The 17,680-nt window shown below is 44.1% G+C and overlaps 1 protein-coding gene across 10 annotated transcripts in view; it reads right to left on the bottom strand.

The window, feature by feature from the left end:
• Window positions 1-17,680, bottom strand: part of Foxp1 (forkhead box P1) — a 603,661-nt gene that overhangs the window by 146,273 nt on the left and 439,708 nt on the right. For all 10 annotated transcript variants that reach the window (XM_027428970.2, XM_027428965.2, XM_027428964.2 and 7 more), the window contains one exon: window positions 4,819-4,977. In XM_027428970.2, the coding sequence (XP_027284771.1) occupies window positions 4,819-4,977 (159 nt within the window). The remainder of the gene's footprint in view (window positions 1-4,818; window positions 4,978-17,680) is intronic.

Here is a 17,680-nt window from a genome sequence, read left to right as displayed (position 1 = left end):
GCACAGCTCATAACCTTGGAGGGAAAGGGACATACTGAAGAGGAACTGATCAGATGCCTGGCTTCAAGTTCACAGTCTTTACAGCCAGCCTGAAGTAGTGGACAGCTTCCTGCTGAAAGCAATACACAAGGCTGGCTTTCTGTCTGGACTCACATGATGCAGAACCTGCGTGTACCTTTACTTTTTAAGGAGAAACTGTGTCACTTGACTTTCTTCTAGTGTGTGTGTGTTCCAGCCAACAAGTAAAATACCTAAAGAACCAAAAGGAATCACTACCCAGAAATGGCGGTCAATGTTCCAAAATTTGATCAATAAAAATTGCTTATCTATTGCAGACTAATTGCTAGCCAGGAGAGCCTCATGCTTTGGAGATTATAAATGCACCTGCACTATTAGGCATTTCTTTCACTTGTTTAAGCAATCTTCAAAAGTATATAAATATTTATAAAAGGCAGCCTACTATTTTTACCCACCTGTAATTTTTTTGAGCAAAATCAAATTAATTCATTTATAGCTGCAGAGCATCCTAAAGGCAAGGGCTCTGTCAACAGTTTAGGGTCCTTTGAGCACCTACCCAGCACCCAGCACCCAGCCCCTAGCACTAAGGGCCCAGAACATGCTGATTGTGAATTTATGGTGGAGCCCATTTTCAATTTAGGCAAATGAACAGTGTAAGCAAAAAGACAATGTAGAATGATAGGCAAAAAAACAAATAACCCCCAAAGCAGCCTATATCCCTGGCTCATGCCTTCTTCATCAATTAACCAGGCTGTGTTCTGAGCACTGGAGCACTGGGTGTGGTTGAGCATGTGTTTCCCTCCTGGTAAAATTAGTCCACTTTGGTGAAGTCTGCCTTGGGCTCATGATCTCTATCTCTACCAAGCAACCACTTAATAGTCTCATCTCACTTTCCCTTTTCTTTGTCTCGTCAAATACAAGCCATAGTATCTTTGGGGGGTTAAGGCTTCTTTTCCCTTCTTCCCCCCATCTCAAGTCCTTGGGAGATCAAATCCTCCATACCCATCAAGCCTGCCTCTGTGGAGATCTAAAATCTGCTAACATGGGTCTCTCTAAATGTAGTTATAAAGGGCAAGGATATCGAAGAGGAAAACTGCGGATTGACAAGAGAACTGCCTTTTTATTTCAGAGCTACTCCAGGTGAGACACCCATCGAGGACAATGCATGCTGGGATAGATTTCAATGTCAAGGTTACCTCTTCCGAGAAGCACCAAGTTAACATATGTCTTTCTATAATAAGGCGATAGACCATAGACCGAGTAACCGAGATTAGTAATTTCTCCTTTCTGTTAGTAGAAGGCCAGCTAAACTAATAAAGATTCCTACTGGATTCTAGTGACTATATTCAACAATAGGTCAGGACACAAAGACAGCACACACATTCACACACACATGAACACACGCACACATGTACAACAACCCATAAAAATCAGTTTAAATTCTCCACTAATCAGCTCTAGCATTGTTGGCTAATAAGAAACTCAGCATGATCCTAGCAGAATGGCCTTCACGATAGCCACTGTCCTTCCTTCCTTTCTGCATGGACTGAAGAGCAAAGCACATCACAGTGGCTGACCCATTGTCCTAGTATGATTCGTGACATGCTACATGTCAGACTCATTGGCTTGTTTGATAAAATCCTTAATGGTCAAGAAGACATAGAAACCTCAGAAAGAAATCCCCTGAAACTTTACTTCACATATCTATTTTAGCCCTAATGAACCTCAATTCATTACCCTAAATGCCACGTTTTAAAAATGTAAGCACTGTGGCTGGAGAGACAGCTCCTTGGTAATTCAGATCACAGCACTCATGTGACAATGAGGCACAGAGATTTGTGAATGTAATCCTAATCTGTGGAGGAAGAGATAGATGGATCCCTGGAGCTCAGTGGCAAGCCATCTAATTGAATTGATGGTGGGTTCAAATTCAGTAAGAGACTATGACTCAAAAAGTAAGGCGGAATGCCAGGTATGGTGGTGTCACCCTTTACTGCTGAGGCAAGTGGATTTCTGTGAGTTTGAGACCAATCTGGTCTACATAGCAAGTTCTAAGTCAACCAAGGTTGTGAAGTGTCTAAAAAAAGGGGGGGTGGGGGAAGGGAGCTGGACTGAGTAATACACTCAGTGTCAATCTTTGGTATGCATCAAACACACACACACACACACACACACACACACACACACACACACACACACACACGGAAACAAATCCAGTTTATTTTTTTAATAAATGGTATTCAATTTTCTACAGCACTATGATTGGACAGTGTCTTTGAATATGTTTAAAAACTTCAAAGCAACTACAGATATCCCTCTTACCAATACTACGTTGCCATTTTCCCAATGCACTTGAGGCCTGATAAATTCAACAGGACTCCTAGTATTTTCAAGGCTGTGAGAGGCTCCAAGAAGGAGGCCAAAGAACGGACAGGCATTGGAATCATTGAGTGACAGGCTGGGCCAGCTCCCTGTATACATTAATAAATTAGAATTTTAATTGCGTCTCTGTCTGCAGGAGATGCCCTGGTACTTTAATATGTACCAACAATTGGCTATGTTATGGAATCTGCAATGTGGCCTCCGCTGCTGACCCCTGAAACACAATTCCCAGACTGACTACGGAAACTGTTCAGTTTGATCCTTTCAACTTATTTGAGTCCTGACAAATAAGCTCACAGCTGAAAGGTCAACACAGTCATATTTCATCCTCCTGAGCTGTTCTTAAGACATCTGCACAACAAAGCCCTTCTTACAACACCTGACATCCACCCTCCACGGCACTGCACCTCATTATAGCTGTCTCCCGCACCCGCGCCCACACTACATTAAGAGGGAGCCAGTTGCTGGGAGTTTACCAAACAGCTGTCTTTGGAAGAGTTTGTAAACAGTTCATGCCGACGTTCAACTTGCCCAATGACCTGTCACTATAAGGTTGAACTTTTTTGGAAGAGGGACAGTCTCCCTGACACAGTAGGAGAACTAGAATTGGCATACCAAGGACAGGACAATCTGTGAAGGGTACTTTGGAAGTCAGCATTAATTTATCCTAACCCAGGGAGAAGTCCACACATGTAGATCGTACACCAACTACTAATACATGGTGTCACTGCTCATCACAAATTGTTACAAAATTTCCAGTGAGAAACCCATCCTTAGCCTCCATTTGGGGGGCACCTAATACCCATCTCCTACCTTGACTGTGGGCATAAATACCCTGACTCAAGTTTCTTTGAAATTTCTATCGCAATTTTCTACTCCAAGACCCAAATCCAAATTAGATTTTATGAACTCATTCCTCTTTCTACTCTATTAACCTCTTGGCCTCGATGTGCCTGAAATGAGAAGTTGTTGAAACAATCTTCTTTTGTTATCATTTCATAAAAATTGTTCCCCGTTTTCAATTAATGATTCAGAAACATTCTGCAAACATCTACCGAAGGAGGGCATGTGTTCTATTATACTCATTACTGGGTATAATATCAGAAGCGCTATATCCTCCTGAGGCCAAATAGAAGCTCTTGACACTGCAGACATCTGGAGATGCTAAGCAGCACTCCTTTTTGGACGATGCATTGGACATTGTGGAATGGTGACCAGCTTCCTTGGTCCAAAACCAATGAGATATCAGGAACAACTCTGCACCCTCTACCCTAGTTATGAATAGCAAATATGTCTCCAGAATAAGGAACTTCATATGTTGTTCAATGGGGAGGTCAATTAATCTAGCCACTCTGAAAAGTATGATGAAGGGTCCTAAAATAGTAAGAGGATCCATAAAAAATTAAATCCAGAACCATGATATGACTTAGCTAGGCCACTCCTGGGAATAAGCCAAAGGAAATGGAATCAGTTGAGGTTTGAATATAAAATGTCCCTCACAGTATCAGGTATTTGAATACGTGGTCCCCAGTTGGTAGCGCTGTTTGTGGAGGTTTATGTGGTTCATCCTTGCTGGAGGAATTATGTCCCTGGGGTCCGGCTAGGAGATTAAAAGCTTTATGCCATTCCAGATTACTTTCTTTGCTTTATACTCAGGGTTGAAGGTGGGAGCTCTCAGCTTTTTGCTGCCATGCCTCTCAGCCATGATGGACTTAAATCTCTGGAATGGTAAGCCCAAATAAACCTCCTCATCCTGCAGTTGCCTTCATTCAAGTGGCCTTAGTCATGGTGTTTTATCGAAGCACCAGAAAATAAATATTTGGCATAGAGACATGAAATTCACACACTCCTGATAGCAAAGATGTGGAATTGGCCTATGCGCCTATCACCAGGTAAGTGGATTAACAATAATGGAATCATTTCATCCACAAAGACCGGCTTCAAAATGACCACAGTAAAATGGTTGGAGATGGAGGATTTATCAGTAACAAAACTAGCTAGACTCAGAGAGGCAAGTACTGTCTGCCCTCTTTATTTGCGGAAACTAGAAAGAGTCAACATGAAGGTAGGAAAATGGTGGCATGGGTTGGAAAGGAGGGATAGTGAAGTAGGAATGGGTGGGTGGATGGATGTGAGCAGTGCTGCTTTGTACATGTATGAGCCTCTGGCATGTTGAGTTATGAGTTGAATTCTTCCCAACATTAAAACTTTTGGCATAAAACAGCACCCCCCCAATAAACTTCCAAAACTCAAATAGATATTTTTCTTATGACATCATATTCAGCTCATAAACTAAAAACACATATTTTGCACAAGATTTCCTCAGGTAGTTTGCAATGGTCTTGATAATCCGCCTCTGTACAGCTCCTCAGCCATGGAAAAGGGTATGAGAGTAAGTTTTTGAAAGAGAATTGCTACCTGAAGAGCTGGTTGCTTGTCATTCCTCTTGGGAGACTTTAATCCACTAACTTGTTGTTGTTGTTGTTGTTGTTGCTGCTGCTGCTGCTGCTGCTGCTGCTGCTGCTGCTGTTGCTGCTGCTGCTGCTGAAGGAGGAGCTGCCTTGCCACCTGCAGGGCCTATAAGGAAAAGGGAAGGGAAAGGCTTTGTTATTGCACAGGTCTAGGGACTCCCTCATGAAGACCTCAGGATAAACCCTTCAGGGCTGCCCCCACCCCCACCCCAATTTCCCATTTCCAGGCAAAGGAAAAGTCCAATGAATCTTCTAGCCAGTCTACATAGAAAACATCCCTGAATGTGTCTACATTTCCTTTTTTTGAGTGAAATTACCCATGAGTCCTTAGATACGGTGTCTTATGTAAGCAGATACTATGTTCCCACTAAAGAGCTACCTTGACACCTGTAAGAATGAATGGCTGGTGAGGACAGAAATCAGAGTGGGCTCAGGAGGGACAAGGAAAGGTTGTTATTGGAGACACCATATATTACTGGATTTTTCTTGGGGAAACTTGGGAACTCAAGTTTTATATATTTTCACCCCACCTGTATCCAAATAACGAAAAAGAACTGGGCAGTGGATCACAGGAAAAGTGAGCCATAATTGGAACAACTATTTCCATAGAAGGCCTAGAGAAGTTGGAAGCATATCTTGAATGATCTCACTGGAAGACATCAATGGGCTGGGAGACAGCTCAGCTGATTGGGGGCTTTCCGAGCACACGCAAAGCCCTGGCTTCAATTTCTAGTACCACATGAACTGGGCATGGTAGCAAACACTGCAATCCTAGCATTTAGGAGGTAGAAGCAAGAGGGTTACAAGTTTAAGGTCATCCTCTCTCTCTCTCTCTCTCTCTCTCTCTCTCTCTCTCTCTCTCTCTCTCTCTCTCTCTCTCTCTCTCTCTCTCTGTGTGTGTGTGTGTGTGTGTGTGTTCCTAGCACATTGACTATGTGTAGATGTTCTCCTTCCCAACATGAAAACTTTGGCTATGGTTATCTCCAAATATCTCAGAAGTTCAAGGTCATTCTCAGAGGCTGTTCAGTACAGCCTGAGCTGCCCTGTGTAGACCAACAGAGATAACATAAATGGAAAGCTCATCTTAAACATCTCACTATGGACCTAAAAACCAAGCTAGTTAGGTTAAATGACTCTATCAAGATTTTAAAATGGGATGGTTTTCTTTCAAGGTAGCAGTTACTAAAGTGTGGATTGGCAACAAGAGAAGAGAAACATAGGGGAGACCTCCAAAGGCTGAACATATGACTGGCTAGCCCTTGTTGTTGTTGTTCAAACGAAAAAAGAAGTATTAGAAACAAGGGCCAGGCGTTGGTGGCGCACGTCTTTAATCCCAGCACTCAGAGGCAGAGGCAGGCGGGTGTCTGTGAGTTCGAGGCCAGCCTGGTCTCCAGAGCGAGCGCCAGAACAGGCTCCAAAGCTACACAGAGAAACCCTGTCTTGAAAAAGAAGAAGAAGAAGAAGAAGAAGAAGAAGAAGAAGAAGAAGAAGAAGAAGAAGAAGAAGAAGAAGAAGAAGAAAAGAAACATGGTCAGTATGAAGATATTCGTAATAGCAGGCCACCACGCCTTTGTGAAAATGAGAGCAGGACCAGCCATAGGACACTGAGGTATACAGGTACTACACCAAAAAAATCACATGAAAAGTCAGATTGCTTGGGTCTACTCAAATGAGAACCAGAATATACACATGGAGAGTCAGAAAGGATGTTCAGAAAATGATGTAGTTACACAAAAGGAAAATCACTGAATATCATATAAAATAATCTCTAAAGATTTTATTTAAAATGGTGTGTGTGTGTGTGTGTGTGTGTGTGTGTGTGTGTGTGTGTGTGTGTGTGTGTGCATGCAGGTATGTCATGTATGAAAAGGCATCTGGAGGCCAGAGAGGGTGTCAGATGACTTGCAGCCTGAGTTATAGGAGACTGTGAGCTGTACCAGTTAGGTACTGGGAACTGAACTTAGGGTTCCCTGAACAGCAGACAGTGCTCTTAACCACTGAAAGATCTTTTTAGTCCATATATATATTATTTGTGCCTCAAGGAACAGGCACACAGAGATACGATCAATGCTTCAAACAAAATCTGATAATGTGGGCTTGGAAAGTAACCATAAAGGACTGATATGGTACTGGCTTCCTCGGAGAAGAATTGCCAGGTGACTTGGATAGTGATGTGTACAGGTATGAGAACCCAGCGACAATGCTGAGGGCAGGCTGGGTCAGAAGGCTAGGGCTTCCATATACTCTACTCGTGAAAACGGGAAAATGAGAATGACTGGAAGGATTCCTGCACTTGAGCAGTCATCTATAAAAGATGGGTGTGCAAAGGTAGACTTTCTGCTTAGACAAGCTCACTCAACAGAGCTCCTAAGGTAATATCATAACAAGAATGCTTAGGACACTTCCTATGACCGAGTAGCGCCTCTGTGGCCAAGAGGCACAGAGGCACACAAACAAACAGAAGCACTAAATGGCACGAGACACAGGAAAGGGCTTGTCTTCAGTAATGAACCCTGCCTATGCCACCACCTGAAGACATCCACCCTCTTCTCCCAGGCTGGTCACCTTCTGCTGAACTCACCCCCACGAGCCCGGCATAGGAAGTGCCCAGGTTCTTTTGCCTAGAAAGGAGAGACACATTTGCCTGCTTGAAAGAGAAGCTGTCTGAGAGGGGCAGCTGGAAGGTAAGATGCCCGGGAGAGTTGCCTGCTGTCTTGGAGGAGGATTCACCATCGCTGGACTCTGGGTTTCCTTGTCTCCTTGGAGACGTTCAGTACATGTGTAGGCGGAAAAGTGGGCAGAGTGAAGATTTCATTTATATCATATAAGAAAAATAGTCCCCTGTGCAAGGTGCCTGCAGGAGCAAATGCCTCCCCTACTATCCACATTCCCTTAGCTGTCTCACATAAAGCTCCCAGGATTTTCATGCAGGACAGAAAACTATTCTACCCCAAAGCCTTCCCATAAGGCTTCCCTGGGTAAATCCCCAAAGGAGGCCGAAGCCGTGAGGTGGAAGCAGAGAGTGGGACCACAGCAGATAGTGCAAGATACTGCAGAGAAAACGGCAACTGCATCATTTCCCTGGATTCACAAAATACTTGAAGACTACACTTGTGACTTTTAAACAACTGACTCTCTAGAACCAATACAGGCTACCCTAAACTCAGTCAAAGGGGAGGTATTACATGTCTCTATGAGAAAGCATTCATACACACATAATGATTCTCATGAACACATACATGTATGTCAGAAGACAGCGGAAAGAGCAAGCCAAAGTGTCCTCTGCAACCAGTGTTGGCTGAACAGGCTCCATGTAGTCCTATTGTATTCAGAGTACACCGTAAGAATCCTCAGGCTTACTTTGACAGTTTTAAGCAGGAAAAATGATTTAAATAGCTGGTGTCTTTTAATTATTATTATTATTATTACTGTATGACAGGTGTACATATCCACCTGTGGAGGTCAGAAAACATTTTGTGACCTCATTTCTTCCCCTCACCTTTATGTGTGTTCCAGGGATTGAATTCAAGTCCTCAGGCCTGTGTAACAAGGACATTTTACCCACTGAGCCATGCTGCCAACCCTGTCTTTTTCAAACACAATATAGGGTATGTGAACTTCCCTGCTCATATGATGAACCCCAGACTCCCCACACATTTCATATGGAGCCTCACTATGGAAAAGGAGGGAAGACAGAAACACAGAGAAGAGTTGTAGGAGCGTGTGTGTCTACAAAGGAATGCCATTTAACCTAACGAAGACAGAATGGAACAAGATGGAGCCATACAAAATGGCTTTAGGGGTTCATTCTGTAAGTGAACGAAAACAAGGAGAGGAATTTCAAGTATTTTGGATGGAGAGAACACTAGTGCACAGAATAAATCATTTGAAACTGTTACAAATATTCCATGTTAATTCTATTGCCTTATGAATATGCTAGCAAAGGTGGGAAAAAATATCACTCTCAAAAAATAAACTGAAAACCAGCATGGGTCTCAACAAGAATTTAAAAACCTAATTGACATAAATGTGTAATACGCTTTGACACCACACACCTCTTATGGGTGTTTTTACAAATTCCATGTTATCTAAACTTCTGCCATCTAGAGTCGTCAACCACAGAAGGGACCACAAAGCTTTAATGCTTAAGACTTTGGATTCCCCTAGGTATGACAGTACACACTTGTAATCCCAGGACTGAGGAGGTGGAGACAGGGTGTCTTCGTGAGGGTTTCTTTTGATGTGAAGAGACACTATGACCACAGCAACTCTTCTAAGGTAAAGCATTACACTTTCAGAGGATTAGTCCATTATCATCATGGTGGGACATGGCAGCAGGCAGGCAGACATGGTGCTGGAGCTCAGAGTTCAACATCCTGACTGGCAGGCAACAGGAAGTGAACTGTCTCACTGGGCATGCCTTGAGCATATATGATACTTCACAGTGCCACACTTCCTCCATCAAGGCCACATCTACTCCAACAAGGGCATACCTTCTTCATAATGCCCCACATCCTAACAGTGCCATTCCCTTTGGGCACTATTTTCTTTCATACCTCCACAGAGGGGGATTAGGAGTTCAAGGTCTTCCTCAGCTTCTATGTTCATGGTGGATCTGATCTGAGGAAGATTTGGAAAGACCGCCCCACAGACTTGTGTTCATGATACTTTCCAAATATGAGTCCTCAACAGCCTTTGTGACCCATGATGTATCGACGACACACATTGATACCCTTTAACTCAAGTTCCAGTACTTTATCCCAGGAGATGATCTCTGTGCTAGTACCACAGAGAAATGAGAAAGAACAGACCTTACTTTCCTAGCAATGTCTCAAGGAAAAGTGGAGAAAAAATTTTCATGTGCTGTTAAAAGATAAAACTAGACTGGCTGGAAACAGACTAAGTATGTGGATAAGTGTTTGTGTACGTGTGAGAGAAGGAGGAAGAGGAGGAAGAGGAGGAAGAGAAGGAAGAGGTGTGAGCATCCATGTACAAGGCCATGGATAAATCAAAGCGCTTCTCTTTTCCAGTACACAGTGCCTCTGGCTCATGTTCCAGGCCAAGCGCTAATGTAAATAACTTAAATGGCCCAATCCCATCTCTAGAGACCTTTTACTCTTGGTGGCTCTTCCCGGCTGGGTTGAATCACACTTCCTTTATAAAAGATGTGACAATCGCCTGGCAAGGATGATGCTGTGCTGTGTTTGAGCACTGAGATCAGGTTACAACAAAGGCTCAGTAGGAGGGTGTCACCCAGCAGAAGCAGCTGATAAAGGCTGCAGCGCTTAGACACATCCCTGTGAACTTAGAGAAACAGGAGTACACATGTGCAGAACCTTAACCTAGACTGCCTGCCCAGCTGGCGCTTGGCTTTGACTCCTCTAAGGCCCTATCTGCAAAAGGGATCAGAGATGCCAAGGTCCATGGCCATCTCTGAGTGTCTACACAGAGCCTGCAAACTAAACTATGGGATAGGTTGCTACTTTGCCAGGGTATATTTCCATAGTAACCTGGAACCTGGGCATTTGCAATATGTCTTCGGTCTGTGGATTCAAGATGGTTCCCTTCTCAACAATGCCTTCACTTTTTAAGTAAGTGAGTGCCATCTGCTTCTTACAAATGATGTTTTACTTAGGCATGTTTACCACATTGGAGCTATTTTCGTCTCAGGTTCATAGCAGGTGCTTAGAGGAGGGGCTAGGTAGTCCTATGTTTAGCATGTTTATCAAGGTAGCCAGTACTCAGAAACATGTTTAGCACTTCTAACGAAATACTAACATGTTTACGTACAACATAGTTCTTGCAAGCACACACATACATAAAGCAAGCTGGAAGGAAGAAACCTTTAGAAGAGATTTTACAGAACACTCTTAGTGGTCTTGGAGGAGACTGACATGTGGAAGTCCTCAGAAACAAAAAGGACTTGGAAAGTTTTGGGTCATGGGCCCACACAATATAGACTGGAGGCCAAATGTGCTCCATCATCTGCCCTGCTGAGTTCATAAGACAGGCAGAAATTTTGCTCATTTAAATGAGTAGGGAAAGTCAAAAGAAGAATCTGTTTGCAGCACGTGAGCATGATGCTGGGTTTAAATTTCAACAGTAACTTCCCCTACAGCCCTTTCTTCAGTGGGAGGGGAGCTGGCAACCCTATCGGCTCTGCTCTCTGTTTGTTTGTGCTTCTTTTAAGTTTTGTTCTGTTTGTTGTGCTTGAGGAAAATTTTTCTGTGAGTCTATCCTTTAACAATCGGTTAGTCTCCCAGATCATTTAAGTTTGGCCAATAGGCAAGCCGGATGGTGAATTAGCTGTTCTTGAAGCTCAAAAGCACCTACATGTTTTTTCAAAAGGAACTGCCTCCAAAGCTGAAATCATCATAAACTTGATATTAACTCCTGAGTCTGTGGGGTTTCCATCAGGTAAATTACAGCCTCTTGGTGGTGTGGGACCTGGTTTGTAATCCAAGCTATGATGAGGATTAAGGCAGAAGGATTACACATTCAAGGCCAGCCTGGGCTACTTAGTGAAAACCTGTTAAAGGTAAGGATTACAAAATAGGGTGTTCTAGGATAGCCAGGGCTATCACAGTGAGAGTCTATCTTAACGGGGAGTGGGGGGCACCCAGTGCATTTATAGAGTATTTGTCTAGCATGTATGAGGCCCTGGGTTCAATATATTAAGACCTCAAAAAACAAATAAAAAACAAAACCCACCAAAGGTATGCACCTGACTGGCCAGGGTGTGACACTGGCCATCCACTGTCTACACTGAGTTTTACCTTTTGTAGCTTTAAAAGTAGCCCCCCTTTCCTCTAATTTCTCTTCTGGATTCTCCGTGCCCCTCAGGACAAAACGTGGCTCTCAGATCATTTCACGGGCTAATAAACAGTCACTGCAAACCCAGGGGGGGGATGGCTCAGTGATTAAGAACACTGGCTGCTCTTCCAGGGGAATTAGATTTGAACCCCAGCACCCACATAGTGGTTTGTAATCATTTGTGACTTCAACTCCAGGGAATTTGATGTCTTGTTCTGACTTTTATGGGCACCGGGCACACAAGTGACATATACATATTTGTAGACAAACAATCACACACATTAAAAAAAAGCATGAGAAATTTGGAAGGAAAGACATCTTGCTTACAATTCCACACCACTCTCTGGCCCTCTCTTCATTCATAGTTCCCACTAACAAGCCTTTCCCACCTGCCCCAGTCTCCTCCTGGTTTTAGGCATAGTCAGCAAGAACCACCTTAAAGATTAGCACTCATCAGTTGGCCATTGCTGTGCAGACAGCCTGTGGGAAACCCATCTCTCCATCTCCCCTGGATCCTTCCTCTGGAGGGAACACAAAGAAACCACAATGGCTTGCAGGGTCTACAGAGTCAACGGCGTTCTGAAGCAGCAAATTCTCCAAACCAGTGTGTGTGTGTGTGTGTGTGTGTGTGTGTGTGGTGTGTTGTGTGTGTGTGTGTGTGTGTGTGTAAGCCATGGGTTTACATAAAGTGTCCTCAATCACCCTCCACTTTATTTTTGTGTTTGGCTTTTTTGGGGGGGGGGCATTCAAGACAGGATTTCTTTGTATAGCCTTGGCTGTCTTGCAACTCACTCTGTAGATCAGACTAGCCTCGAACTCAGAGATCCACCTGCCTCTGCCTCTGCTGGAATTAAAGGCGTGCATCACCACTGCCTGGCTCTACTTGATTTCTAAGACATGGTTTCTCACTGAACCTGGGGGATCTGCCTGTCTCCGTCTGCACAGCAAGCACCAACACTTTGCCTAGCTTTTAGGTAAGCACTGGGGAACAGAACTTGGGTCCTTATGTTCCCAGGGAAACACTGCACTGACTGAATCCCATCTACCCCCTCCATCCTGGATCTTTAAAAACATTTGAGGATGTATTTCAAACATAGCCTTTGATTATCACTGAACGGTGGGAAAGCAAGCTGATCTCACACCAGAGTTCTAGTGACTGGAAAATATTAGATGATCAAGGAAAGTTGACAATGCAGGTGGCTGTATAAGTATTAGACATACAGAACAAGAAAGTTCCTCAACAAACCATGAGGCCCTGTTACTGATGTCACACACAAAACAAAATGCTCTCGACACAAGTCTGGGTGGGTAACAGCCATGTGCTAGTCCCTCACAATCCCCGTAAACCAGCCTGACACTGTTTGGGTCTGCTCTATTATTCTCAATCAGGGGTATGGACTCCAGACAGCCATTTGTTGTGAATCCAGCAGACTCAAATCTCAGAAGCGGCTGGAGCAGAGTATAGCCTAAGATTAACTGGAACACTGTTAATCCGGAGGCCCAAGATTCTCTCAGCATCCCATTCCTCGGTCCTGACAGTTGGAGCAAGTATCCTAAGATTTCAGCACATGCCTTAAGAGTAGATCATTAGATGGGGCACCCTGCATGCGTTTCCTACAACGGCCCACAGTCTTTGCAAAGGAGGTGAAGGGACAGTATGAAGATGGACATGATGAAAAAAATTAGGACATAGCTGCATCTCAGCAGCATCCTAACACTTTCGGGATTATAAAGAAAAAAAAGGGGGCTGGCTGGGGAGGGTAAAACACACATTTAATCCCAGTCGTGGGGAGGCAGAGACAAGCAGATCTCTGTGAGTTCCCAGGGCTGCTAGGGTAACACAGTGAGATCCTGTCCTGTCTCAAAAAAAAAGTAGAGGGCAGGGCAGCACCCAGAAAGTTAAAAAGTATCCTACATATAGAGGCAGATGGTTTATCAGTCAAATGGGTAGAGAGATGAGAGGCCATGAGGAGGCATCCCCAAGTACCCAAACCACTCTTTCTTCCCATCCTAGCTAGCACTTCTATACCACACCTTTCCATGCTGGGCCACACATATCTGTACTGACTTGATTCCATATTGATTTAGCTACACAGAGTAGTTGGTATTGCGGTGACAATTACTGAGTACATCCTTCACTTTTTTTTTTTTTTGCCCCTCACTCACTTCAGAATTTAACAAATTTTCCAAACACAGGATCAGAATGGGCGGAGAGCACTGTTCTGTGTTAGCCACTTATTAGACTGAACGTTATTAGAATGGAAGATGGCCTGTGATATGTGTGCCATATTTTATTTTATTTTGAATAAAGGGAAAAGATGGGAAACAGCCTTGTCCTATGGTGTCTCCAGAGCAATGTGCCAGCATTGATGCTGGGAACTCAAGTGCCACTGCAGCCTCAACTGCAGGCACCTGGGGAAAGATCAGAGGCCCAGACATGGGAACTGCTTGCTACAAGCCACACCCCTAATGGAGACCATAGGGAGCAGCAGGGGTCAGCATACCCTGTATTTACTAGCCATTATGACTAATGCTTTTTTATTTGGAAGACACACAGAGGATACTTCCCGCCAAAGAATAAGAATTTTCATGAGACTTAAAAAAAAAAAAAGGTCAATCTATGATCTTCTTGCAAAATTGAATGAAATAAGTTTAATGGCCATAAACATCCAGGAAGCCTGTTTGAAGTCTCTTAAGAAAGACAGCAAGAAAGAAGGAACATGCCAGCCCATCCTCCTCCTCCTACGGACACAGGAACCTATAACCACCTTGTTGGAGCACTAGCTGGCTGCTCTGTACTGGAGCCAGTGCCAGACTATGAGTCACCCACGCCAAGGCTCCTGCACCTGAGTTGTCTTTGGAGAGATTCCACTTCAGCACTACCCAAGCCCCAGCCTGCTGAACTCATGGGAGTTAGACAGGATCACAGCCTGGGGGTTACGACTTTCGGGCAATGTGATCATTAGGGTGAAATACAGGATTCAAGCTTATAGGAACCATCTAAAATGTCAGCTGGAAGGCTAGAGAGATGATGGGTGGATGGATGGTTGGGTGGGCAATCATGAGGACCTGGGGCCAGATCACAAGCATCAGCACAAAAGTGAAGTACAGTGGCTCAAGTCTGTAATCCAGACACAGGAGACAGGAGGATCCCTGGAGTTTACTAATCAACCTAGCCTAGGCAAAACAGCAAGCAAGCGTCAGGTTCAGAGAGCACCCCTGTCTCCAGAAATAAGATGGGGCCTAGAGAGATGGCTTAGTGGGTGAGAGCACAGATTGCTCTTCCAGAGGACCCAGGTTCAATTCCCAGCACCTGGGTACATGTTGGCTCACAACTGTACCTCATGCATGTGGTACACAGACATATACAGACAAAACAATAAATACATAAGATGAATAATAAAAAAGAAAGATCATGGACAGGCAAAGAAGAAAGATGTCACCTTACACATGGAACAGCTCACACCCTTATGTGTCCACCAGTCGTACACACACGATAAAAATACATATAAAGCAAGTAAATAAATGTGAGCTTGGATGCTGCAGCAAGCCCTGTTTTCCTCCTAGATTTTGCTTTGAAAAAAAAAAAAAGTGGCTGAATAAATGGTCCAAGTCTTCTTCAGTGCTCAAGACAGAAAATACAGGGGTCAAATGTGAGGATAAATCAATCAAAGGATCTATAACTCCTGATATTAACCCCCTGTTTTCCACCAGTGCTTTTTATGAGGTTGTGTCCCAGCAATTCATTATGACTAATAAAGATTCACATCTATTTGGGCCTCAGATCCAGATTGGTTAATGTGGAAGCTTGAAGAGTCTGGGTAAAGTGTGCTTGAAAGTATAGTGGGTTTCCATGATTTGACTAGAAACACAGAGTACACACACACATACACACACACACATACACACATACACACACACACACACACACACACACACACACACACACACACACACACACACACGTGGTGAGGTAGGGAAAGGAAAAAGAGAGATCCTTTTCTTTTGTAATATGAATCACACACACTCAGGATACCCTAAGAGGCACCTTGCTTCCCAGAGGCCTGCTTTCTCTTGCCTAAAACCTGAATGAAGAGGAAGAGGAGGAAGAGGAAGAAGAAAAATGAAAATAGTTTAGAGGTGATATTTTAGCAGAGATAGAAAACAAAGGGAGGGCTGGAGACATGGCTCAGAGGTTCAGGACATGGGTTGCTCTTCCAGAGGACCCAGGCTCAACTCCCAGCACCCACATGGCAGCTTATAATTGTTTCTAATACCCTCACACAGACACACATGCAGCCAAAATACCAATGCACATAAAATAAAAATAAATCATTTTAAAAAGAAGAAAAAAAGAAAATAAAATAACCAACAGTGAGAAGAAAAGAGCAACCCAAACAAGACTGATGATGAGGCCGGGCGGTGATGGCACATGCTTTTAACTTGGGAGGCAGAGACAATTGGAACTCTGTGAGTTCGAGACCAGCTTGGTCTACAGAGCTAGTTCCATGATAGCTGGGACTGTTTTTCAGAGAAACTCTGTCTCCAAAAACAAAAACAAACAAACAAAGACTGATGATGAAAAGAAAGCATTTGCAGAAAAGGAGAAATAACTCTGTACCCTGTCTCCTGTCCTCCATAAAGCAGTACTGAAAACAGCAGTGATTTGGGGCAGTGGTGGCTCATAGTTGGACACTATAGGTACACACCTTTAATCCTAGCACTTAGGAGGCAGAGACAGGTGGATAGTTCATTACAGACCAGCTTGGTTTACAGAGAGTTCCAGAAGAGCCAGGGCTACACAGAAAAATCGTGTCTCACCCACCCCACCCCACCCCTGAAAAATAAAAGGGAGAGAGGTAGGGAGGGAGAAAGAAAGGGAGGGATGGAGGGAGGGAGGGAGGGAAGGAAGGAAGGAAGGAAGGAAGGAAGGAAGGAAGGAAGGAAGGAAGGAAGGAAGGAAGGAGAGAAAGGAGTAAACAGCAGTGATTCCATCCGGTAACACTTTAGGGGCTGAGACTGCACCTCAGTGACTGAGTGCTTGCCTCTAAAGGGTCATGAGTACTAATGCCAGCACCACAGACACAAACAAGAAAACTGGCCCCAGGAAATGGAGAGGAACTTCAGCCACCAGGGCTATGTACACAGGGAGTTTAGCTGAAGTACAGCAGCCTGCTGACTGGGGCTGCTGAGTGGGGCTCAGCACTTCTCCCTGCTGTTTTATCTACGGCTCTCTGCCACACTCAGGGAGATTGGGAAGTTTTTTGATTCTTGATTCAAAGTAGAAAAACAAAGAATGTGACTTGCTCAAGGTCACAAATGTACTGAGTGCCAGGGCAGAAAAACAAAAACAAACAAACACTGTTTCCAGAGAACTAGATACGCAAATCGAACAAGGTCGCTGATTAGCCAAAGATGGCGGTGACATCCTGGCACATACATGTGAGGTCATAGGGAGCCCCAGACACAGGAATGGCTTTGGTTACTTCTGTGTTCAAGACAAGGAATGTCCATTATGTGTCACACTTTAAAACTTTTTAAAATTCAGTCCTTTTTCCTCACAGATAAAAGGGTGAGAATGTGTGAGTGGCAGGCCTCTGTGTCCAAGGTCACCAGACACCCATCTCCATTTCACCTTTCCTTGAATGCAAGCCAGTTCCATCAAGCAGCAGAGTTTGATGACACTCTCAGAGCCAGGAGTCCAATACTGCTCTGACTCCAGCAGCTGCCTAGATTCTCCTGCTATGAAAACTCACAAGCCCAGGTATCCCCAGCTCTCCTCTCTTATGTTCTTACCTCTCTGGCTACCTTGTCCCATCCATCGGCTCTGGGGACAGGGATGCAGTCATTACCATCCCTTGATCCCCAGGCCTTCTTCAAGCCATCTGGGACAAGCTGCTAGCACTGGGGCTTGACTAAACCAAAATGAGATTTTTTGAAAAGTAACTGTAGGAGCTAGGTGAGTGCTGACCGCATCCTTCATCAGAGAAGCTTCT

Source organism: Cricetulus griseus, chromosome 8, assembly GCF_003668045.3.
Source record: "Cricetulus griseus strain 17A/GY chromosome 8, alternate assembly CriGri-PICRH-1.0, whole genome shotgun sequence".
Taxonomy (NCBI): Eukaryota; Metazoa; Chordata; class Mammalia; order Rodentia; family Cricetidae; genus Cricetulus; species Cricetulus griseus.
The sequence above is the reverse complement of the archived record's forward strand: the minus strand, read 5'-3'. Positions and strand labels throughout refer to the sequence as shown.